The sequence below is a fragment of the Furipterus horrens genome, unplaced genomic scaffold (assembly GCF_987537825.1).
Source record: "Furipterus horrens unplaced genomic scaffold, mFurHor1.1.pri manual_scaffold_8, whole genome shotgun sequence".
NCBI classification, from domain to species: Eukaryota; Metazoa; Chordata; class Mammalia; order Chiroptera; family Furipteridae; genus Furipterus; species Furipterus horrens.
The window spans coordinates 17,483,323-17,509,513 of record NW_028327178.1 but is presented as its reverse complement, the minus strand read 5'-3'; the positions used below and the strand labels follow the sequence as shown (position 1 = coordinate 17,509,513).

At 39.3% G+C, this 26,191-nt stretch overlaps 1 protein-coding gene across 4 annotated transcripts in view; it reads right to left on the bottom strand.

The window, feature by feature from the left end:
- DYM (dymeclin) overlaps positions 1 to 26,191 on the bottom strand; it is a 268,960-nt gene that overhangs the window by 46,152 nt on the left and 196,617 nt on the right. For all 4 annotated transcript variants that reach the window (XM_090285536.1, XM_090285535.1, XM_090285537.1 and 1 more), the window contains 2 exons: positions 16,670 to 16,852; positions 6,497 to 6,610 (listed from right to left, as the gene is read on the bottom strand). In XM_090285536.1, the coding sequence (XP_090141662.1) occupies positions 6,497 to 6,610; positions 16,670 to 16,852 (297 nt within the window). The remainder of the gene's footprint in view (positions 1 to 6,496; positions 6,611 to 16,669; positions 16,853 to 26,191) is intronic.

Below are 26,191 nucleotides of genomic sequence, written 5' to 3'. Positions count from 1 at the left end.
GCCAGATGGGGGGGGGGGGCGAATGTTTGGGGAGAATTGGTGAAGAGGTGAGGGGATTAAGAAGTACAAATGGGTAGTTACAGAATAGCCATGGGGGTGTAAAGTACAGTATAGGAAATGGAGTAGCCGAAGAACTTATATGCATGACCCATTGACATGAACAGTGGAGTGGGGCAAAGGGGGAAAACTCGGGACAACTGTTATAGCTTAATCAATAAAATATAATAAAAAAAATAAAATGCTATGGGTATTAGAGGAGTAAAAGGGAAGGCTTCATAAAAGTTGTTAACTTTATCAAGGCCTTTAACAAATGCTTAGGATTTAGATAAGCAAAAAGCAAAGGACTGGGGGACTGATACACTGGGAAGAGAGTTGTGTAAGCAAATCCAAAAATGCAGGTAGGAAGATGTAAAAGGCACAGACAGTTCTGGCTGGCCAGGACACTGGGTGGATACAGGGAAGTGTGGAGAGAAAAGACTGTAACAGCAAGTTGGGATTAGACTGTGGATGGTCTAGAATTCCACTCGAAGGATCCCAGACTTTATCTGGTAGCAACAGGGCACTGACCTCTAAATATTTTTGAATAGGAAGAGCACTGCTCTACAAAAATTCATGGTATTTTAGAAGGTAGAATTTTACACCCTTAAGAATTGCAAGAAATCTTTGGGATCATCCTGTTTAATGTCTTTTTAAAAGATTTTATTTATTTATTTATTTAAAAAGTAGGGAGGGAGACAGAAAGAGAAATATCTATGTGTGAGAGAAATATAGATCGATTACCTCTAGTGCACCCCCAACTGGGGATCTAGCCTGTAACTCAGGCATGTGCCCTGACCTGGAATTGAACTGGTGATCTTTCTGTTTGCGGGACAACGCCCAACCCACTGAGCTACACTCTTAGGGCCTGTTTTAACTTTTTAAAAATGTATTAAAAAAAAAAGATTTACTTTAGAATTGATTTTTAGAGAGAGGGGAAGGAAGGGAGAAAGAGAGGGAGAGAAACACCCGTGTGTGGTTGCCTCTTGCATGCCCCCTACTGGGGACCTGGCCTGTAACCCTGGCATGTGCTCTGACTGGGAATTGAACTGGTAACCCTTTGGTTCGCAGGCTAGCACTGAATCCACTGAGCTACACCAGCCAGGGCTATGTTTAACTTTTTTATAACAAATTCAACCTTTTCCCCGATGTTGTGAATTGAGTCCCTTTGCCATCTTGTGCTCTTCTTATATTTACAATGCAGACTTTATTGTGACTACTTCAGTATTTTATGAAGTCACATATGAACTGCTAAACTACTTTAGTTGGCAGAAAGCATTCCCTTAGGTTGCACTAATAACTGTCGGTTCAATTTTCTACCCATCGTCCTATGGCATAAAAAAAAGCTTAATTCCTTTCTTACAGTATAATCATTCAAGTAGGTGATTATTCATGCTGCTTCATCTGTTTGTTTTGATCCTATCCCTCATGGTTGGCAACTCAAGCATTTCAGGGGCTGAAAGCCTGGAAATGACATTTCCTCGAATAGCTCCAGTAGGGCTTTGGGTTAGACTGTGACAATGGAAGTGGATCTCAGAAGATAGAAGAGAAACAGAGGTCACTTGCTCTCGTAACAGTGGTGGGCAGGCCAATAGACTTCAGCAGAAAGCCTTGCCAGTGGCTTCCAGCAATCTTCCCGTGGGCCCCCACATGGATGCTGCAGGCAGGACAGGTCATCCGCGATGACATGCCTGCCACTTTGGACTTCCTGAAAGCCAGCAGTGGTTCTTGGCTCCCCTAGCCCTTTCAACAATTTTCCTTTCTGTTTGAAATGAGGGATTTGGATTTAATTTCTTTGACAGGTTTGGTAGGGAAAACAAAAGCTACTCTCTATAACTCAAGTATTAAGGTTTTCATATGGGAAATACAGCCTTATGCCACTACAGGAAAAAATAAGGTAGGCGAAGATCAGGGAAGCTGCAAGGGAACAAAGCACCGGAGTGGATGGGTCTCAAGTGGTCACTGCAAGTTGCTGCAAACCTCACTGTCTCCGGGGAGCCATCAGTGACTTCTGCCATCTCCAGCACCAAGCGAGGCGAAGGGCAGAATCTGCCTCTGGAGAAAAATGGCTTCTTCTCTTCAACTTTCCAAATCTTACTGAAGTGCCTTTCTTTGGCAGACTAACTCAGTGCTACACAGTAGGGAGGATTCTGGGAAATGCATTCTGGCTTCTTCTCTGTGTGTAGAAGAGACTGGAGAAGGAGGCGATGGTGATGCAGAGGTGACAATCAATACTCCAGCACAAATGTAGTGCTCATATTTGTTGTTTGCACAGGATAACCAGTGATTGGATAGTCAACACTTTCCTTTTTTAAGTTTTACATCCTTCCTGAATCATATTTTTCTTGTGAGCCATGTCCCAACCTTTAGCAAGTTATGTTTCTTCTAGTGTACAGATCTGACGATGCTGTCTGCTACTATGAACTGAAAGGTGATCTCTTTGTCATAAATGAACTCTTTCTCATAAAAGATATCCCCATCAATTATAATTTAAAATAAATTTAAAAGATAGCCCCAGATTAATAATTTTTCCTTGTTTTATGCATCTTCCAAGAGAGAAAACTATTATCAAAAATGTATAGTTTTGTGCTTTGTGGAGAGTAATAATTTTGTATATGTACAAACAGAATTACACTCTTAGAAATGGAAAGGTTCTTAAAAGTCACAAGGTTCGATTGCCCCCACCAATATTTGAGTGTTTACAATTGGAATGACAAATAATCACACAGGTGCTCCTTATTTTTTGCTCTTATGGCCAATGGCAGGCATTTTTCAGGTATCTCAACACTCTTTCTGCTGAACTTGAACTCAGCCTTGGAATCCTCCTCCACTCACTGCTCTACCCAGCTAGAACCAATAATTAAGAGCCGCATCCCTGCCAAGTGGTCATTAGGCTATTCCCCTAACATCTCCGTCCAGTGAGAATGAATGCATCACTTCCCAAAAGCTGCCTAGTTCATCTCTAAATAACTCAATCTGTTCGAAAGTTCTTCCTTATATGGGGCTGAAATGCAGGTCTGTATGTAGCTTCTACCCACTGGTCCTATTCCTGAGAACATGAGGAACAAGTCCAAATCTGCTTTCATAAACAATTCTTCCAGTACTTGAAGACGAGCCTCTTCTGCACGAATCTTGTCTCCTTAAAGCTAATGACAACAGCATGAGTTCCTCTAATCACTTCCCGTGTTCCTGCACAATTTTGGTGATTCTCTGAAAGTTTTCCAGATTGTCTTAAGGTGTGGCATCTAAGAGTTTGCTCTAAATTGTACAAGCAGCCTCTGTACACTAGTAGCGTACTGACCCACGAGCACTGTTGAGCCGAACAACATTTAGCAGAGCAGAGTCAGGCTTCTAAACACGACAGACTCGGCCAACTGACATCTGAAAGTTGTCCTTGGGACCCATACAGACCAGTCCAAATCCACTTCCATAAACAATTCTTCCAACAGTTAACAGCCCAGGTCTTTAGCTAGTCCGTCAGAACCACGTTCCAGCCACCAGTCCCTGGAGCTTTAGTAATCAGTGAAGGCTGCAGCTCTCTCCCGGGACGCCTAAGTGCCCTCCTCTGCCTACCAGACAATTTCTTGGACTGACACTATTTGCACTTGAACCTTGCTGCCACGACCTAAGTCAAACAATAATCTCACTGGTCTCTCTGCTTTCATTGTCCCCCTGTAGTCTGGTCTCAACACAGCCCTCAGCGTCACAGTACTAACATATAAACCACATTGTGCCACTTCTCTTCTCAAAATCCCGCATTGGTTCTCCATTTCACTGCACCTCCTTATCCCCAAGTATCTGATCACCTCCTCCACCCGCCCCCACGCTCCAGTGCATGCAGCTATAGCCACTTTGGTCTCCTTGTTATTCCTTGAACTTTCCCGGCATTCTCCTGGCTTAGGACCTTTTCAATGGCTGTTTTTACTACTTTGGTTTCTCCTCTGAATCAGCACGCTTAACTCTCACCTCCTTTTTATCTTTGCTAAATGTTGCCCAGACCACTCTTTGTAATTCTACAACTTTCTTCTACGACACCCTCACCAACACCCCAAAACTCCCTTCCTCTGCTCTTTTATCTTCCAGATCACTTCTCAAATTCTAGTACTCTCGGATGTTTTGTTATTATATTATGTTCATTGTTCATTGTCTGTCTCCTCTTGTGAGCCTGCGAGCCCTGCGAGGGCAGCATCTTTGATCACTGACAGGGCCCAAGCACCGAGAGCAAAGGCTCCCACAGAGCAGACGCTTGGAAAAGATTTATGGTCAGCGGAACCTCGTGGCTAGCTTACACCTGACATGGACGTTGTGACTGGTCATTGCTCAAACACAAGCCCCTCCCTCCAGTCAGCCATCTTCTCCTATTTGGGCCCCATACTGCTCTGTGCTTTGTCTCCCCTTGTCCAAAACCCTGTTCCTCCCTCCTTCCCATACCCCACAAAGCCTTTTTGAACCCCTATTTCACGGTGATTAAGTACCCCTGCACTCTCAGCCCCCGCACTGACTCTTCCCTTCTTTCTTGAACTGAAATCCGGCTCCTCCCTCAGGACTCCAATTCCCCTGGCCACGTGGGAAGTGAAGGCTGCTCCTTCTTTGTTCCTTGGCTATTATTCCTCTTATCGTCTCCCCTTAAGCAAAAAGCTCTGCTCATACGAGGCTGCTCCCTGACCTCCAGGCCGCTCTCCCATTCACCGTGGCGTTTGGCTCACAGTCTTTCTCTCCACTGCACGCCTCATCCTGAGAGACTAGGATGCCCAAGTGAATGGCCCATCCTTGGCTCCCAGCTCATTAACTGGCTTGCACTCACATCCGAGAGCCTCCCCACTCCCGGCCAAATCCAGACCATGTTATCACCGCAATCTGCTCCACTCCTGACAGTCTCAGCCTAAGTGCACTGCTCTCTCGTCACCATCTCCACTAATCCCACTGCGCTGGCTCTCTGATCTCATTAAAATCCTTCTTCCCACACACTCCTCTGTGTGATCCTTTCTTACAACCTCAGGACGGGTCTACTTCTTTCTTGACTTAGTTTGGACACCAAGATTCATCACTTCCTGTGAGCAGCCACTGCAATCTCCATGGATTTTGGTACTGCTTCATACGGTCTAGTTCAAGTAAATTTGAAACGGTGCAACCTTTCCCCCCCAAAAAACTTAAATGTGAGAATGGAAATAATATGAATCGCCTACATCTACAGAACTGTCAGGTAAAGTCAAAGCTGGAGTGTCTGGTGAACTGCAGTTACCTTTCAGGCTACTGTCACACAGTGGTGCCATTTTAGCTGATAAACAGAAAGCCCTGCCATCTCTCTTCAGCACTGCGTGAGCCTCACTGCTGTTTACGTGCAGCGGAACTTCTGTGAGTGGTCATGATGACTAATGTGCTGTTGTTTTACAAACTCCGTTATTGTAACTGAAAATATTTTCATATCCTACAACAATATCTCTCAGGCGTTCGTTAAACAGTGGGTTAGTGACAGTGCTGAAAAACACAGCCCCCCAAACAGTTACTTTGGAACAGGGTTAGCTGTGATAAAACACTTTGAAGAAGGTCACGCTTCCACTGATGCCCTGTGTTGCTAATTAGGACCGAGTACTTTAAAACATTCAGAAGGTAAAGTAAGAAAAAATAAAGTATTAAAGTAAAAATATGGTATGATGCTGTATGTTCATGCACCCTCCCCCGCCAAACCATGACTTACATGTTTTTTTACATTTTTTGCTATGGAAAAATTAGTCTTGAAGTATACAGCTTGTATCATGGGATCACTTCGGAAACATATGCAATACACAACGTCAATATCCTCTTAAAATACAATATCTCCCCTACCTTTTTCACAAAATGCTTCTCTTTCTATAGATATACCCAAGCAAACAGTTAATAGTGCCACAGTTAATAATGAGCAGGGCCTTTGGAGCCAGACTGCCTGGATACGAACCTCTCGGGTCCATGATTTTCTAGTTTTATGATTTTGGGTAAGTTACTTACCTACTCAGTGTATTCGTTTACTCCTCTGAAAAGTTAGGATGAAAATAATAGCGACCCCTCCCTTAGAGCCCAAGCTAACACTGAGCAGCACCAGGCCAGTGTCGGCCATTGTTGTAGACCTCATCATCACCGCCTCCCTTCCCATCAACTCTTGACGCTGCTGACAAGGAGGAATTTATTTCACTGGGTTAAAAACATAAGGTGCTCCTTTATATAAACTCATAGTATATGCAGTGGGTTCTCATAAGATATATGGTGATAAGATATTAGTCCTTCTTTTGCTACTTCTGGGAAAACTGGGAGAATGCTTCTTTATCACAGTTCTGTGTATCCATATACAGAAGAAGAACAACATTCAAAGAGCCTTTTCTAGTGCGTGTAATGGGTAAGTGATATGATTCTGAATAGAGGCTGCTCAGACACTAATATTTACCTCAAGCGACACAACAGTATGTATTTGGTCTGCCAGTCTTACCTTCAGCCTGTCTTTGGGCAGGGCAACAACTCCTTGCTTGATGATTTCCAGCACCCGTTCCACTGACAGCTCAGCTCCAGCTTGTAGCAACCTGGAGCTGAAGAAGGTGATCACCTGGAATGTAAAGCATTAGTTTTTAAACAAGTACATGTAGGATATGTATTTTCAGTAGATGCCCTTCTCACGTGGTAGTCAAACTATCATAACTGTACTTCTTAGAGTGACGTGGCTCTTAATTCACTAGCTCCCCTAATGCATACCTCTCTATAAAGAGTTTGATGTCTGAATCACAGCCACCCTGAATATTCAGGGCCCATTAACCATCCTGTGAATTAAGTAGGCTCCTGAATTCTGCTCTTTCTTGTGCTGTCTCATCTGGCATTTATATTTCATTTAGAGAGCAGCACCCATCAGAAGGTGGAAAAAGAAAGCTAAAGCTTAAAACCTGTTAATATTGAGGCTTAATAGTAACTCTCAAAAAAAAAAAAAGATTTAATAAGAAATTTAAGCTAATGGCTAAAATGATGTTTTGGACAGGATTTACAAATTTAATTTTTCCACAACACTCATATCCCAATCATCAGGGATAACTGACAGCAAGATATAATTACTTCTGTCTCCTGTCACAGCTTAGCCTGTACTATGCAGCAACATGCTAACGCAGTAGCATTCTGGACATAATACTGTCCCTTAATATTTGTCACAAAACACTGAAAGAATGTCATCATATTTTAGCAACTCATTTTAACATCACAGTGTTAATAAATCAAGGTGATTGTAGGTCCCGTTATTCAAAAACATTACACTTGAGCATTCATATCAGACATGCAAAAATATAAAAACTTACGCTTTTTAAAAAACTTGAGTATTTCCACTTACATGTTTTGTATTTTATATTAAGTTGTTAACAATTATTTGCAAACATTTTAATGACCTTTCATTCAAGATTATTCTAAATGTTAATTGTTCAACAGTACAACTTTCCCCCTAACCATTCTAGTAAAAAGTGCATGCACGATATAACAAAAATGCCACTAAAATGCATTTATTCTGAAAAGTAGAGACCCAGGTAGAACCAGGACCCTAACAAGCTTGGGACTGAGAGAAGGTGGTAATAAGGGAAAACAAAGCAGCTGATGGCTGGCTGTGTGGTGGCTGAGTCCTGATAAGGGGTTTCTTTATCTCAGGCAATCTGCTGGCACCAGCTCCTTTGCAAGTTGCTTATTTTGTTCAAAGCAGGTTGTTTGTTTTTCAGCATATACCTGAGTCTTGTTTTTCCCAGGTCAGATTTTAAGCTCTTTGGGGGAATTCTAGGATAAAATTTTGTACAGTTTATATACAGCATGTACTGAAATTGATTTTTTAAAAAATATTTCATTTATTTTTAGAGAGAGGAAGGAAGGGGGAAAGAGAGGGAGGTAAACACTGATGTGTGAGAGAAACATCACCTGGCTGCCTCCCACACACCGCCAACCCGGGAACCGGCCTGCAACCCAGGCCTGTAACCCTGACTGGGAACTGAACTGGCAGCCTTTTGGTCTGCAGGATAGCACCCAGCCTATGGAGCTATACCAGCCAGAACAAATGGATTTTTATAACAGTGAATAAGTCCTTGGAGAAGGATACAACATAAATAGAAAACATATTGCATAGTTGTATTAAAATCTTATTTCAAAATATACAATAAAGATGCAAACTAAACACCTTCTTCTTGTATAAATATCTTTGTTTTAAACAATGTTTTTCTGAGAAAAAATCTGGTTAGTCATATGAAATTTCGTTTTTGTAGGTGAAAGAATAGTTGAAAATTGGTAATTTCGTATCGTTCAGCCTAATATCTCTGCATAAAATTCTCTTCTTTAAAAAATATTTAAAGAATAGGACATCTTTGTTAAAATCATGTTCTAAGAAATAAAAAAAGGCAATGACCTTATAGATGATTAAGGCTTATAGATCTTTTTCCTTTCTAATATTTACTAAATGCAACCATTTTCACTATTAAATTATTTTTCGCTTACAGCAGAAGATAATGTAGACAAGGAACAGCTCCCAAAGGTAGCTGACCATCAAAAGTAGCCAGGAAGCTTTGTGAAAATACTGATCCCCAGGCCTGGCCAGAGATCTTCTACCTCTGTCTCTCCAGGTGATTCTGACCATCAGCCACAATCTAGACCACAGGTTTCCCAATTTTTTTGGCGGATAAGTGAGGGTGTAATTCCAATATATGAGATATGTCCAAAAGGCATTCAGCCATGTAATTTGAAAAAGAGACATTTATTGAAGAAGATATAAGAAACACTGTACATAGGACAATGATATCTTAGTCCCCTTCAGAGTAGGCACCGTGGGACCTCACACAGGTCTCCCAATTGCCATCAGCTGCCCTGTTGTATTTTTCTGAATCTCATCGAGAGTCTGAAATCTCTCTCCTTTCAAAGGTGATATTAGTTTTGGGAAAACCTAGAAGTTGCAGAGTACCAAATCTGGGCTGTAATGGGGCCGAGTCACCTGGGTGATTTGATGTTTAGCCAAAAAACTCTGCAGGAGACATGATGCATGAGTGCGTGCATTGTCGTGATGAAGCTGCCAATCACCACTCGCCCAGAGCTGCGACCTTCTTAATCATATGAATAGTTTCCACAGAGGAATGTTCAAGCTTAATGCAAAATGTGGTGCAGATTCATTGCTCTACTCACTCAGTCATATTGAATGCCATGGCCAGACAGTACACATGCTCACTCAATGGTGTCTACTGCCCCCACTGACTAGTACAGTGAAGTAGTCATTGTTCATACATGTGCATTCCAGTCCACTTTCCTTAGCTGCCAGGTTACACCAATGTTACACAAACCGTTCTCATTATATTAACAATGGCTGGAATTTTTCCGGATAGACTTCATATGTCCTATTTATTTATAAATCATGAAATATACTGCAGCACTGATGGTTTGTATGTTATAAATGTACATAAAAATTCTAAAATAAGATAAAGGAAAAAAACTAGATTTTAAAATTACTTAATTGTAGGACACAAATCACTTTTTATACTCAAAATACTATCATTAAAATAACTTGGATAATTAGCTATCGTATGTCTTGTTAATCGTAAAGTCTTCACGTTACCAGCAGACACAGGATTGCTCATAAGATGCACTCTGTTTATATAAATCCACTATGCAAACAGCTGTCTTGATAATTTTTATAGATCCGTTTCTTGTGAGATTAGATTGGTTTGTCACTGTTTTTACCTTGTTCTAGGAGGAGAGGGACATCAGCTCTGCCATTTCCTTTTTGTCACATATCATTACATGTACGTATTATATATTTGAGTACTTATTGTATTGCCTTCAATTTGTGGTTCGTTTGCAGGCTTCATGCCAATCATGCCCCTTATGTGAGGGCTTATGTAGTTAAATCTAGATATTACTACCTAGACATCATGAACACATAAACAACAATATACCTTAAGTGAATGAGAGGTGAGGGTACCCATGCCAAGCCCTCCAAGTTGAGAACTCCTCCCATTTTTTCTTACAGGATACATGGAGTAATTACTGTAGCTGACAGAGACCCAGCTGGTGACTCACGCGATACCAAGAATTAGTAAAACTAAATCTGTTTATTTATTTATTTAAAAAATTATGTTATTGATTATGCAATTATAGTTGTCCTGATTTTACCCCCTTTGCCCCACCTCTACCCAGCACGCCCACTTCCTCAGGCAATCCCTTCGCCATTGTTCATATCCATAGGTCATGCTTGTAAGTTCTTTGGCTGCTCCATTTCCTGTACTGTACTTTACATCCCCGTGGCTATTCTGTAACTAACTATGTGTACTCCTTAATCACCTCATCTCTTCACCTATTTCCTCACATCCCCCTGCCATCTGGCAACCATCAAAATGTTCTCTGTTTTCTGGACCCAAGGGTAGGTAGGACAATGACCATGTCCAGCTTGAAGCAACTAGAGGAGCACAAGACCTTCGCCCATTGTCCTTTATAAGATTATAAAGGGTCTGAAGTTTGAGAGGGGGGGACTGTTATTTTTTGTTATAAAAATTAATTATTTATTTTTTAAAAATAATAATATAGGAAAAGGTGAAGCCAGAGAACTTGTATGCACGACCCATGGGCATGGACTAGGGATGGTGGGATTGCTGGGGGATGAGGGGTGCTGCGAAGAGCGGAGAAAAGGGGAAAAAACTGGAACTATTGTAACAATATATTCAATAAAATATACTTTAAAAAAACCCCAAAATTTCTCTGTATCCATGATTCTGTCTTTGCTGTTCTTCTTGATTACTTTGCTTTTTAGATCCAACTGTTGATAGATATGAATTTTTTTGCCATTTTATTATTCATAGTTTTGATCTTCTTTCTCTTAAATAAGTCCCTTTAACATTTCATATAATAAGGGCTTGGTGATGATGAACTCCTTTACGTTTTTCTTGTCTGGGAAGCTCTTTATCCGGCCTTCAATTCTAAATGATAGCTTTGCTGGGTAGAGCAATCTTGGCTGTATGTCCTTGCTCTTCATGATTTTGAATAGTTCTTGCCAATCCCTTCTAGCCTGCAAAGTTTGTTTGGAGAAACCAGCTGACAGTCTATGGGCGCTCCCCTGTAGGTAACTAACTTCTTTTCTCTTGTTGCTTTTAAGATTCTCTCTTTAACTTTTGGCATTTTAATTATGATAAGTCTTGGAATGGGCCTCTTTGCATCCATCTTGTTTGGGACTCTATGCTTTCTGGACTTGCATATCTATTTCCTTCACCAAAATAGAAAATTTTCTTTCATTATTTTTTCAAATTTTCAATTTCTTGCTCTTTCTCTTCTTTGGCACCCCTATGATGTGACTGTTGGACCTCTTGAGGCTGCTTATTCTATCCTCATGTTTTTGTATTCTTTTTTTCTTCTTCTTGTTCTGAATTTTTATCCACCATGCATAGATGTGGGACAAGCCAGTTCCATGTCTGCGCACCTCCCACCAGTCTGGATGGATGTGGTTTCTTTAATTCCGTAGTTGTCAGACTTCTATTCAACTCGATTTCTAATGGTTCTGAGTGATGGTTCTTCTATATTTTAGTTGTAATTTTGATGTGGTTGTGTGAAGAGGTGAACCATGTCTGTCTATGCCACCATCTTGACCAGAAGTAAATCTGTTCTTGATGAATAAATAAAAGCTCTAATATTTCCTTCCCATATTTCTATGGACTGTCGTGCAACCCTTGGAGTACATGCAACCTCCAGGGTAGGGGTATTGTTCTCTTTGGAGACTGCAATAACAAAACAGATACAATCAAAGCTAAGAGGAACACACAGCATTCCAATACTCTAGACACTGCAAACCAAAAGAGAGTACTTATACATTACATCATTAAAGAACTCAGTAATGCAATGAGAGTCTAGTTCTGTTCACCCTGTGGCCTGACTGGACTTGCTTCTAAGCCACAAGGAACTTCCATTTTCACCAGGAGAGTTGCAGACTAGGCATGAGACTGAGTTTCTAAGTAAATTCCTTTTTCCACACTCATTTGTATGTTTTACAGCTGACACTCTAATGTGTGTTTGCATTCAAACTCCCACTACTTTAGAAAATGATAAAATTACCACTTCCAGAAGGTAAGTATAATTTATATGTCAACAGGGAAGGGAACAAATATCTGCATGTTTATTATCGACCATGTGAGCTACATTTACTATTTATTTAATTTGCACACCAATCCTATGATGCTGATAAAATCTGTCCTACAGATGAGTTAACAGGATGAAAGAGAGAAAAGCTTGACCAGGCACAGCCAGGTTAAGTGTCGGGAGTCAGATGTTTCTTCTTACTTTATCATGTAATCAGCAATTACTATGGAATAAAGGTCTTACTTCTCTTACTAGAAAATATTGGAGGTGAAAGGCGTAAGCTATTTAGCCCAAAATTTCATTTGCAGTCAGGATGTAACCACTAGCGAAGACTGTGAAACTAGCAAATATCTTCATTCAAAGATATAAATGTGTATTTCCTATCACCAGGTTAGAATTTTACACACAACAGTAAATGTAGTGACCAGGAAGTCACCCTGTGGCTATAGGAAGCCAGCCCAAGGCTTAGCCTTTCTTGTCACAGTGACCAAGGGTATGCTTGTCAATGAGATACTCCGCCATGCCAGATTCGGGGGCCCCGGCTTGCTCAAGTTGGTTATGTGGGCACCCAATTATTTGATGGATTTAGCCTGCTCATTCAGGTAGTGAATGAATCTCAATGAAGTCACACAAATGGGGGTCATTTTTCTCAGTAGCCAGGTTGTGTAGTTCTAGCAGTGACTGGTTTTTCCAAGTGTCATGCACACACCATGGCACTAAGCCCACTTCCCCAGTTGCCACAGTCTGGTTTCTTGATATCCTGAAGGAAGAGCTGGTTGGCTCTGCAGCTTCATCAGTTTCTCGGCATGTCCCTTCTCACCAGAAGATTGGCAAAGAAAATACATGGCAAGTCTTTAAATCCACATCATTGCGGCCCAAGCAGTAAGACATGAACAGGGAAGTGGCGCCGAGTTCCCGGCTGATCTGAGAGTTAACGGCCTTGCGTCCTGGTGGTGGTTCTGACACACCTGCGCCTTTTCTAGTTTCTGAATGTGGAATCTTATCATTGATTTAAGACTTCTCTTCTAATAGAAACATTTAATGCTATAAATTTCTCCCAGTTTTAGCTGTATCCCACAAATTTTGATACACTGCATTTTCATTCTCGCTAACTTTAACATACAGCCTATTTCCTTTGTGACCACCTCTCTTGCATCCACAGGTGTACCGTTTCATTTCCAAATATTTGGGGTATCTTCCAGATATCTTTCTTATTGATTTCTAGTCTAATTTCATTGTGGTCAAAGAATATGATTCCAAGTCTTTTAAATTTGTCGAGATTTACTTTATGGCCTCAGTTGCAGCCTATCTTAGTGAATATTCCACATGCAGTGATGTTGGCTAGAATGTTCTATAAACACCAATTCAATCAGGTTGGCTGGTAGTATTGTTTGGGTCTTCTGTATTGTTACTCACTTTCTGTCTATTTATTGTATCAGCTACTGAGAAAGAAGTGTTGAATCCTCCAGTTACAAGTATGAATCTGTCTATTTTCCTTGCAGTTCAATCATTTTTGGCCTCATGTAGTTTGGAGTTCTGTTATTAGGTGCATCCACACTTAGGATTCTGTCTTCTTGCTGAATTGACCCCTTAATCATTACATGGTGTCCCTCTTTATCTCTAGCAATATTCCTTATTCTGAAGTTTACTTCATAATCATTCCAGCTTTCTTTTAATTAGTGTTTGCATGGTAAAATTGCTTTCATCCTTTTACTTTTTAAGCTATCTATGTCTTTATATTTAAAGTGAGAGGCCTTTAATTAATGACATGATTGGGTTTAAATCTACCACACTGCTTGCTGTTTTCTATTTGCTCACTATTATTTATTCTGCTTTTCCTGCCTGCCTTTGGACTGAGAATAATTTATGGTCCTATTTTATCTAGTTATAGCTCCACTTCTTTTTGTGTGGTTGGCCTAGAGTTTATAATATGTGTACATCTTTAATTTAATCAGTCTACCTTCAAATAATATACCATTTCACATTGTCAAGAATTGTGAAGAGTCTGAAACTTGACCTTACTTGCAAGATAACACGTTAGTCAGTCACAGTTTCATGGATCCTGGAAGGAGATTTCTGGGTCAGTCATAAAGGATAGTTTGCTAGTCATAGGAATAGCAGTAACCAGAGCATCAGCATTTTTGCACTGGTTCCCTAGCCCTAGTTTGCACAAGGATGATTTGAAGAGAGCCAAATGATCTTTGCACATGTAGTGGGTTATATTATAGGAACAGAACTCCATGCTTAGGGACCCAAATATTTTCTAATGGTCAGTAAGCATTACCTTTTGCTTCAGAGGGAGATCCAGACATGCCTCCATCCTATGCCTATGTTTTCTTTGCCCGGAACACTCTGACCCCAGATATCTTCCCGGGTCCATCTCTACCTCTTTCAAGTCCTAGCTCAATTGCACATTCTCAGAAAGGCCTTCTCTGACCGTGTTCTTTAGATTTGCCATTTCCCATTCTTATTTCAACTAGCGCTAATTATTCCTCCTTCTTCTTTTTTTGGCTTAAGCAACTGGGTAGATACTGACATCCTTTATTGAAATAAAGAAGATTGCAGAAGAAAAAGTTGATTCATTTTGCGTTTGATTTTTCAAAGAAAATAAATTCTGATTTAACCTTGTTCACCACTTGTGGGACTGTCACACTAGCAACTGAACAGACTAGTTTGGAGTTCAGTAAGGATGGTTGGGTCTGAAAATACACAAAATCTAACATGAGATTTACACTGTGCAGAGATAAAAATAGTTCTTGCCTTTCCCATACTATGCAACTATTATTGTTCACTGCTTCTGTTCTCTACTTATGTTTAGCCATGACATTTCTTTCATGTCCTCTATCGTTTGGTGTGGTAATTCTATTTTGTCCTGCTGCTTAATTTAGCCAGGTCATCTCATCTTATGAATTACACTGGAGTGATATGTACCAATGGCTAAGAGAAATTTAGCCACTTGAGAAATACATGTCTAACTCCTTCTGCAAAAGTTAAAAGTGCTCCAAGGTTAGTAAGTCCTGTCCCAGATACTGAACATCACTGAATGTCTTAATGAAAAATATCAACTCTCGACTCCCTGTCAGCTAAAAATAACAGTAGATTCGTAGTGTCCTCTCCCAATACTTTTCAAGGTTAACTTCATGAAGGAAGAAATAGTAAAGGCTTACTTATGCCAAAATTTCAGGGGCATTTAGGGGAGGGAAGGAGGAGGAGAAGGTAAAGTGCTGAAAGAGGCAAAAAGCAGAGATGTTATTTATATCTCTATCATGGCATTTTTTCCCAGAATATGTAACAAGAATTTAAAATGTTCTTGAATACATTTCCAGTGTGCCCAGCACTATTTTGGATGGCAGTATTCAACAAAAAGTTGTTGAAAAGTCTGTTCATTTGGAATCTTACTTAGGTTTATGCAAGTGAATGCTGAAAGCATAGAGTTTATAATGAGCAGACCTGGATTCAAGGTCTGAGTGACTTACTAGCTAAGTGACCTTGAGCCAACTGTTTTTCCTCTCATGCCCTGCTTGGCTTCCCTCACAGGGATGGTTTAAGGGTCAAATGAGATCATGTATACGCAAATAACTCACAATGATAAAGCCCTATGCAAACGTGTAATCATTATCTAAGGCAATGATTCTTAGGCTTGGATTTGTGTTAAAATCACCTGGAAACCCTCTCTTAGCATCTGGGTTTTCTTATCTGGGATATGGTTAAATATATTTTAGGACATCCATAATACAGATATTAAAATGTGAGATTTTCAGATAATTGATATTACAGAAAAATGCTAATGATCTAAATGTTAAGAAAAATATTGGGTTGGCCTAGAAGTCCATATAATTTTTTCTGTAAAATAAAATACACATTTTTTATTTTCACCAATAACTTTATTGATTTGGATATTTTGAGTACGTTGGCTGTCTCTTGTGTGGTAGAACAGTGATTACTCTCAATTAATGTCTTGATTTGATCGCTATCCACTTCAACTGGTCTCCCCAACCATGGAGCATCATCCAGAGAGAAATCTCTAGCATGAAACTTCGCAAACCACTTTTGACACATTAGATCAGTAACAGCACCTTTTCCATACACTGCACAAAACTTTTTTGTGTGTTTCAGTTGCATTTTTATACCTTTCTTGAAATAATAAGCATGATATGCTGAAAATGTTGCTGATTTTCTTCCATCTTCAATATTAAAATGGCTACACAAAAATTCACCAATTTTGATAATTTTTTAAATGCACGCTGATATGACAGCTGTCACAAATACAACCTAACAAAATCGTTTCGAATGAAGTTAAAGACAACTAAGCGCTACTAGAGCCATCTTCTGGAAAAAAAAAAAACTTTTTAGCCATCACAATATTTGTGTGTGTGTATATATACATCTGTGTACACAGGACATACACGGAATGCACAGAATAGAGGGTAAATACGTATAGTTAATGTTAAAGAGACTATTATTGTTCTTATCAAGGTTTGTTAAACTTCTCTACTTTAATATTTAAAAAAGAACCATGATAAATATTTCCATTTACACTTACCAGATCAATATTTTGCATTATATCCTGAAATGAAGGATGAGTTCGAAATTGTTCAAAGAGATCTCGCTTGTAAAGCAGTGCATACACCAAGTTTGGATTGTGGTGAAGAGAGTTTGTCAGGCAGGAATTGATGATCTCTAACATCATTCGAATAACTTCCTCGATGACATTTAGGTCTTGTGCCTGATAAAAGAAAATCCCCACAGAGTCACTGCTTTTCTCCTTGACCCAAAATTAATGAGAATGAGAGCAATTTCCTACAAATTATAATAGCAGTGGAAAGATCATGCCAAAGAACTTGTTGGATGACGCTCCAACAAGCTGAGCCGCACTGGCCAGGGCTCATGTTTCATTTTTAATGCTATCTTTGCAGACTATTTTCAGCTGCAGATTTATAAATTAAGTGATAAGAACCTAAAGTGAGAAGTTAAAGCAAAGACATTTTATAAAATATCATATTTTGTTTGTCGTATTAAAAAGCATTGTATATTTTAATGTAAGATTATTAGGAAAACAAGAATGAGAAATTAAACATAATCTAGAAATTAAAAATAAGTTTAAATAGTGCATTATGATTTTCTGTCAATACCTCCTTAACATGTAACATTGTAAGTAATTTAGGATATTAAAATTTCAATATAAAGACCTCCTCTCAACACCAGCTCAACTATTCTGTTTATGACATAAGGCCAATTTTCTTCATGGTTACATCAGGGACAAAATTCAGCAACTAGCAGGTCAAAATATTAAACAACTGCGAGTCCTACCGGACACCCTACCAGCTTGCACCTGCTGGGTGTCAGTCAGTTATCACTACAAGTATTTTCAGAGGGATTATTTCTTGAGAAATAAAATGAGGTTTCCCTGAATTCAGGTATCTACATTAACTGGTCTTATTACATCCCCAAAACTGTACCAATAATTTCTACATCAATTATTTTATTCAAGTCAGCAACTGTTCAGCTTAATACTGAGCAATTTACTTATTATCTATTCAGTTAGAAAGCTTAGAATTTGATCAAAGAATTATAAAATCATGAAACACATGTAGAGGTTATGGAAGACACTCCCAAGGACCCCTTTAATGTTGGAATCCCTTCTACAACATTTATTCCAAGGGGTCAATCAACTTATCCTTAAACACAGAAAACTTTTGAGTCTCCTGGTTCATTCTTTCCTTGTTTCCATCACCTTAGCACTCCTACTCAGGCTCTTTGTTGTGGGCACTGCCACAGCGAGCACCTCCTCAATCTACCAGCAGCTACAACTGTCCATCAATGAAACTTGGTTTAAAGCCTTATCATCCTATTCATGGTCTGTTAGATGCCCACCATTTGGACTGGTTTGATCATAGGTGTAATTCTGTACATTTAGTTACCACCATTAAGATACATAAGTACATAAATGTTTACTTATAATCCCAGTAACTAATTCATTCCCGCCCCTGGCTGGTTTGGCTCAGTGGATTGAGCGTCGGCCTGCAAGCTAAGTGTCGCTGGTTCGATCTTCCAGTCAGGGCACATCAGAGAAGGAAAACTCTGACTCCAAAAAAACCTCCGCTGCCTTGCGGCATACCTCTTCAGGGGAAAGGCTAAGGGAGTAAACCCCGACAGAAAATCGGAGCCGGAGTCCCTAAGGCGGTTTGACGTTGTAGTCAACACCGGCAACTCCTGCGGCGCACCTGAAGCCAAGCTGTATTGACTCCGTCTTTTCCTTGGACCCTTCAGCTGCGAAGAGAGGGGGGGTCTGCTGCATGGGCAACAGCAGACCCTCCATATCACCCTGCCCAGGCTCTGTAGCTTCAGCTTCACTGGAGAGGACACTCCAGCGTCATCGCAAGATGTCGATTCAACACGGGAGGAGACAGATACCGTGTCACTCCCGAGTCGGACTGCACAGCCATTCTCGGCGGTGCAGATAGACTCTTAAGAAGCTACACCATCGTCTCTCGAGACGGACGGCTGCCGCCGCCGCCGCCGACGAATTCATTCCCATTTTCAAGTGGCAGCAGTTCTCTGCTTACTAGTTTTTTTTTTAAAAAAGGATTTTTAAAATTTATTTTTAGAGGGGAGTGGAAGGGATGGAGAAAGAAAGGGAGAGGAACACTGGTGTGCCAGAGAAACATCAATCATTGCCTCTTGCATGCCCCCAACTGGGAACCTGGCCTGCAATCCAGGCCTGTGCCCTGACTGGGAATCAGTTTGCGGATGACCCCCAACCCTCTGACCTACACCAGTCAGGGTCTAACCACTGCTTTAACCATCCTTTAAGGAGCAGCTATTCCACTACATAAGTTGTTTCCTAGAAACAGCGCTCTTGTGGATCCTTCCATTTGTGTTACAGCAGTTGCAGCTTCAAGGCACCAAGCAGGCCATGAAATAATTGGGGGCCAGGGGGGTAAATTATGTAAGAGGAGATTTCAATTTCTTACAAATAAAGTATCAAACTTTTGACTCATTCTAATTTCCAAGGCAAACTATGCCAGTAATTATAATTTACAAGGTGCCAGAATTTTCAAGTTGCTACCATGACTAGATTCTACTACACATGGCAATACACAAATGAAATCCTTTATGTTTCATTTTTAAAAAGCATTATTGGGTAATAATCACCACTTGTAAAAAAGATGGAAAATTAGCATGAATTTGGTTCGAGTTTCTTTAAAATCACAAAGTCACCCATATCTCAGTATTTAAACAGACCTAAAAGGTTATCTGATCCAATTACTATTTTGATGTCAGCATTTCAAATGGTGTTTAAAAAAGATTGCTACTGGATTTTTTCCCCATGAAGATTAAATGAGGTAGCTTAAGGAAAGCCCTTAAAACAGTGTGTAACGCATGGTAAGTACCATATGAATGATTTAAAAAACAACAACAAACACATTAAAGTATTTTTAAGAAGAAAAATCATTTTAATTTTGGACATTATTACAAAAGAGAACAAAAAGATAGATACTTTTCCAAAGATAATAAATTAATTCAATTACCATAACTGTAAAGAACTTTGAAGTCACATTTCTTAGTCTTAACTATAAAGCCCCAAATTCCACTTTTATTAATTTACAAAACCGGTCCTTTAGAGCACAATGTATAGAAAAATTAACTTACAGTTATGGAATAATATAAGGTCTTATAAAAAGGTATGCTTTTAAAAACCACATTTCCTCTGTACTCTGTCAAAATTAGCTTTGTCAGAAAAAAAATCTGATGGCTCATTGGTAGAACAGCAAAATATGTGGAGAATATTGTGCCTCCTTCATTCATAGTATTTTATTTTTAGTACATACAACTTCCATTCTAGGAATGGATCCCAGATCAGACAGTCTTGCTTCTCTCAAAGGGAAAAAAAAAAAAAAAAAAAGCTTATTTTATTGAAGACAATATCAGATGTAAAAGCAAGGGCCCTAAGAAAATGGTCCTGATCTCAGACGTTCCTGCCGGTTTTCATACACATTGGAAATGAACACCGAACAAGGTCTGTGTGAGCAGTGATTTCATGTCAAAGGGACAAGCTGGCAGTTGTGGGAGTATCTTACCCTGTCAACAGCACTCACGGTTGCCTCATTATATAAACTTCCTTTTCCCTTTTAAGAGGGAATTTATACAGTTAAATAGTTTCAAATCATTTATTTTTAGGTTCCTTAAGAGAAGCATATGTATCTTGTTTGTATTAGTTTTGGGGGGATTCCAAAAGAGTTGTCTAAATTTCCTGCATTTTCAGCAGAAAATAAAACCTTCAACAAAATTAATGGGACAGTGCCAAAATGGGGAAGAAGGGGGAGGAAATGCACAGGCAAGCCTCTTCTTTAAAGTTAATGTGCAAATGGCCTTCAAATCCAATCATTTGGCGATAGATCCCTTGTTATCTTTGTTAATTCACTGGCATACAAACTGAAAAGCTTTGTGACCATGTTCTTTCTGGCCAGAACTGGATTTGTCCCAACATATCAAGCTTCTTATAGCAAGACCTAGCTTTACGTTACACGCAAAATCACAGCTGAAGAATAATTGCTGTGACAATGTGCAACCTTAATAAGTCAAGGGGAGTACAGAGGGGAGAGCAGGAGGCCATCGTGGCCCCGTCGCTCTTGTGTGGGAATGTAAAACCATGTGCTCTTTTTCTCCACTCCTTGGACAAGGCTTGAATGTGGCCCACAAGCCTAAACTAGAACCCTGGGAAGTCTGTTATTTAAAACATCATTACTGGTGGCAGGAAGGCAAGATAATGGTGGCTGTTCGGGGTCATTGGCTAACTTTACACGTTTTTCCATACTTGGAAAATAGCCAGAGAACTCACAAAAGAGGAATGTTCTCATTGAAACCCAACTAAGTTGCAGCCCCCAACAGTCATGTTATCTTAGCAGGCTGTTCACATTGGGCAGAAGGTGGGGTGCAGTAGAGTGATTCTATTTCCCAGGCCCTCCTACACGCAAAAGAGAGTAGGCATACACCTGAGCTGGCTTTTTTTTTTTTTTTTTTTTTTTTTTAAATTTAATGTTTGGCCTTAAGAATTAGTGTTGATTTCCATTCTTCTTCAAAATACATTAGTGTTTTATTATAAAAAAGAAATACCCCTCCACGTTATAAAAAAGTAACATCCAAGTAAAAGAATTCTCTAGGATGGTTTTTTTGTTTGTTTTTTGTTTTTTTTTAATGGCTTTGATAGTCTACTGAGTGCCTCCCTTCGTCCCAATCTGAGATACAAGATCCCAGGTCCGGTCCCAGCGCAGCCAATCACTAGTTGTGTGACCTTTGGTAAGTCACTCGGCCCGAGCTGCAGTCTTTTTATTTGCTAAAACAAGTGCTTATGAGATTTTAAAAAATTCCCTCCTACTCATAAGTATTAGTTTCTATGAAGAAGGTAGAAAATACTGCATTTAGGAAGCAAATTTTATTAGAGTAACCCAAAATGTGATTAATATAGAAGAATCTTTAGGGTGACCTCAACCTTCAGTAAAATCCAGAATTTACTTTAGATTACCCCAGCATCTTAAGTAGAATCATTGTTAGTTTAGAAGGAAAAAAAAAAAACCAACAAGCTTTGAGAGTAAAAAAGTATAAGGATAAGTTTGAAAATAATCATTACCTAAACCAAGGAACCTACTGGTCCTATAAAACTCATTATTTTCAATGTTTGTCAATTATCTTTGATACCGTTAATGCACAGAAGGAAAATAATCTCTATAAATTTGTATGCCATGGATTTCACACCAGAGACCTAGGATGTTTCATGTCCTTTTTTCATTTTTTCTTGGGAAGAAAGTCATTGGAGTTACGAAGGGCAGTAAAGAATCATATAAAGGGGAGCCATAGCCCTGAAGTTTAAATTTAAAAAAAAAGAAAGAAAGAAAGAAAGAAAGAAAGAAAGCAAAAACAGAGGTAGCTGCAAGTCAGAAGACAGAGACCCTAGATTGGGTTCCAGTCCCAGTGTTGCCGTGGACTGGACAACTCACTTCCTGCAAATGTACAATAAAAGGGCTTTCTGCAGGGAACCAGACTGGCTTCTGCTTAGGGTGTGGAAAGCTGTAAAGTGCATCTCCTGCCCTATCGACCCGGGAAGTCCAGATAGTTTAGTAACTTGTAAGTCTTCTTAAAGTCATCAGAGAATGACGACAATGATTCTGTAAGGCAATCAAGCGACATGAAGTCCCAAGAGGAGCAGTCCAGCGAAGGAGAGAAGGAGCCAGCGCTGCCTTGCTTTTGGCAGAGCTCAGGGGGAGGAGGTGGTTTCCATAGACATGGGGAAGAAGAAATCAGTTAAAACTCCAATGAATTCTCTTTTTATTGTATTTTTTTCATTACCATTTGTCCCCGTTATACCCTCTTCCACCTGCACCCCCCAGCAATCACCACACTGTTGTCCATGAGGCCTTTTCCTTTTTCCTCCATCCCTTTACCCCACAACCCGCCTCTGAGAGCTGTCATCTGTTCTCCATCTGAGTCTGTCCCCATTTTCCTTGTTAGTTTAGTTTGTTCATTAGGTTCCACATGTGAGTGAAATCATACGGTATTTGTCTTTCTCTGACTGGCTTATTCAATGAACTCTTAAAGGCGAGTACGTGTGGTCCAGTGTGTTGGTCTGGAAAGGTGGAGCCCCTGCTACAGTGGAGTCTGCACTCGTCTGAAAGCTCTCTTCTACCATCCTCCACCAGGTAACAGTAACTGAGCGCCAACACTGTGACACGCAGCAATGAGAACAGGTACCGAGGATATAAAATAAGCTGCAGTTCTTGCCCTCTATTTTACTTGGGAGTTATAACATCCTGTCGAAATCTGTAAGGCAGACGTTTCTCAAAAATGTTTTTTTTTCAAGATATGTAAAAATCTGAACACTTAAAAAAAAAATGGAACAAATACGTGTTATTTTTATTTGGAAATAAATTTCAAATGTAATTGAGGGATGCTGAACCTCAATCTAGATACCAAAAACTATTTTCATAGATTCAAATAAGGAGCATTATTCTATAAAGATGCTCTAGCTTTATGGAAAATTGGCCAGAATATAGGAGGAATTCTGTGGCAGAGCAATTAACAGCCCAGGCTCTGACCTTGATTCAGTCAAGGTTAATGGCAATGAGGGTGACTCAGTCTGCTGCTATAACCTGACTGGCCTTTGAATCCTGTTCTACTATTCACTGCTTATGTGACCTTGGGCAAGATTCTAAACCTTGATTTCTTTATCAGCAACACTGTTACAATAGAGTGGAAACAAAATAATGAATATATAAAACTCCTGCCCCAATGCCTAACATGCAGTAGCAGCTCAAGAAATTATTGCTTTTACTAGTCAAAACAATAGTAACAATGAATGGAAGTTTCCTATTAGATACAGATGTACTTGGGAGGTATATTAACTCTACCGCAGACACGAAGTCAAACTCTAATGCTTCCTGACTTGACCTTCTATGTCTATTTAAAGAGAGGTGCTTCCATGATATTGAAATGTGAATTTTAGAACATTCGTGTGCATTACAATAAAATGCACTGAGCTAACTGTGAATCTGAGATCTTTAAGACCCTACATGCTATTGTTTCCCTAAAATGGTTAACCTTCTTAGGAAATATGATGCTAAAATATATTTTAAGTCTAATGCTAAAATGTACGTGACTCTTGACTAAAGCCAGTTGATGTGAAACCCACTGCACTATAACCATATTCCATGTAATGACCAAAAGTTGTATTTACAGTTTGCTTAATAACTGGGACCAATGCCTACATTTTGTCCAAACAACTGCCAATGCTCATGATTCAGTCAAGGTCAATGGCAATGAGGGTGACTCAGTCTGCTGCTTCAATTAGAGCAAGAGATGGTTTGAAGAAGTTGCCATGGAAACTGTCTATCGCCCAGCAATGAGGATTAAAAAAATCTGAGAGGCAATCCTGTATTCAATTTGCAATTTATTTCTTGTGGCAGAAACTAATTTTAAAATGAGTTTAAAGGTCCTTAGAGTAATGCAGAATGCTTACTATAGGGATAATTACTAAATGAGATGTCTTCAGTCTAAATGTCACTGGACTTATATTTTGAAAAACCTCAAAATGCACCCGAAAACATAAATAACCCAATTCTTACGTTGCTGTTGTTTGTGATACAGGGTTATAAAATATTTCCATTTATCATTATCTACTTTTGTGCTTCTGTAATATAAAATTAGTTTTGGGGAATTGAATTTAATACGTGTCACATTCATAAGGGTCTGACTTAAAATGGCTCACTCCAGGACCACAGTCTAGCAATCAGTTAATTCATGAGTTAGGGCTGCTTGTCAATTTTGCGATATGTTGCGAATTTCTTTGGAAGAGAAAGATGCTTAATTTTACTTTCTGGACAAAAATTTGTAAAAACAACTGTAAATACATAAAGGATAAAATAGGGTAGGAAAACCTTAATGTAGCATGAACAAGATATTTTTTCAAAGGCAAACAAAAAAAGGTCATATTAATATAGAAATATAGAAAAAGGCTATGAAAGGAATATTTTCAATCAAAATCTAGTTGGCAAGGCCTATGATCCCTGCCTTTCCTTTTTTTTATTGCATTATTTAATCTACTTGTATCAATTTGGGGAAACATTTGTTACAAGAAAGATATGAAAAGCAAACAAAACACATTTAGGGTAATACATACATTGTAACACTTAGCAACAAAACTAAAATTCACTTAGTAGCATTTTCATAAAAGTGACACACAAGGAAGTAATATAATGAAGACGCAGCTTTTTCTACATGTAGACGATTAAGCGACAATTTAATAATAATCCTCTTTGGTCAACTATTCCTGTAAGAAACAGGCAGTTTTGGTTTTTCTTTAGTTATAGGAAAACCATGGTTTCCTTAAGGCCCAAAGTCAGAGATGTTAATGAGACACGCACCAACTCAAGTGGGACAGACAGTATATAGGTCCTAAATGTGCACAGCGGAAATTATAGAAAAATATTTGCCTCATTTCATTCACAAAACCAATGGCTAGTTAAAACTTTCCTGAAAATCACTTGGTTTTGACAAAAGCTCACACTGGGAGTCAGGTGAACAAGAACTTTAAAATATCCAAAGAATAACAACAAATGGCAGTATAAAATCAATTTCAGCAATTTACAGCCATCCCTCAGCACGGGCAAGGGATTGGTTCCGACCCCCCAACCCAGGATGCCAAAATCTGGGGGTGCTCAACTCTCTTATGTAAAATGATGTAGTATTTGCTTATAACCTTCCATACATACTCTCCCATACTTTAAATGACCTCTAGATTACTTTATAAAACCTAACAAAACGTAAATGCTATATAAATAGTTGTTATACTGTATTGTTTAGGGAATAATGCCAAGAGAAAAAGTGTAAGCTTGTTAAATACAAACCCAGTAACACACTTCAACAATGTAACTTTTCCTCCCCCTGAGGTTGGTTGTATCCCTGGAACCGCGGATACAGAGGACCAGCTGTAGTTGCTTTCTTAATAAAAATACCTCTCTCCAAGGAAAGTTTTTAGAAAGCAGCTTTTTCCCCCTTGTATGTGTTTGATTTCTATTTAGGGAACATGTTGTGACATTATTTGAACTAATTTACTGGTTATTATTCAACAGTCATTGTTAACTCTAACTCTTTGGTATGCCAACAAGCCAAATAAAAGAATGATTATAACCTTCTTAATGACTTCAACTTTGTGTCAACTAAAATTTGAGTAAATTGGATGAGGAATCAGACATATTGAGAAAAAGAATACAAAAAGTGAAAGAGACAAAAGACACAGAGGGAGAAACTAAAAATGCATTAACTGTGCAAACAACAAAAAAACCTAGTTACAAAATGCTTTTTATGAAAGGTCTCAAAACAGTTGCTCTCTTAGTACTCCTCACGCCTTCTAAGAGCCTTGATAGCAGCAAAAATACTGAACACTCGCCCAAGTATTCTGTGCTCCCTGTAATTTACTGGCAGTGGGAGGTCTGGTTCAATGAACTGCAAAGAGCGGCTTTATTTAAGTCCTTCAGTTTACCAGGCTAACCGACACAATTTAATCCCCCCA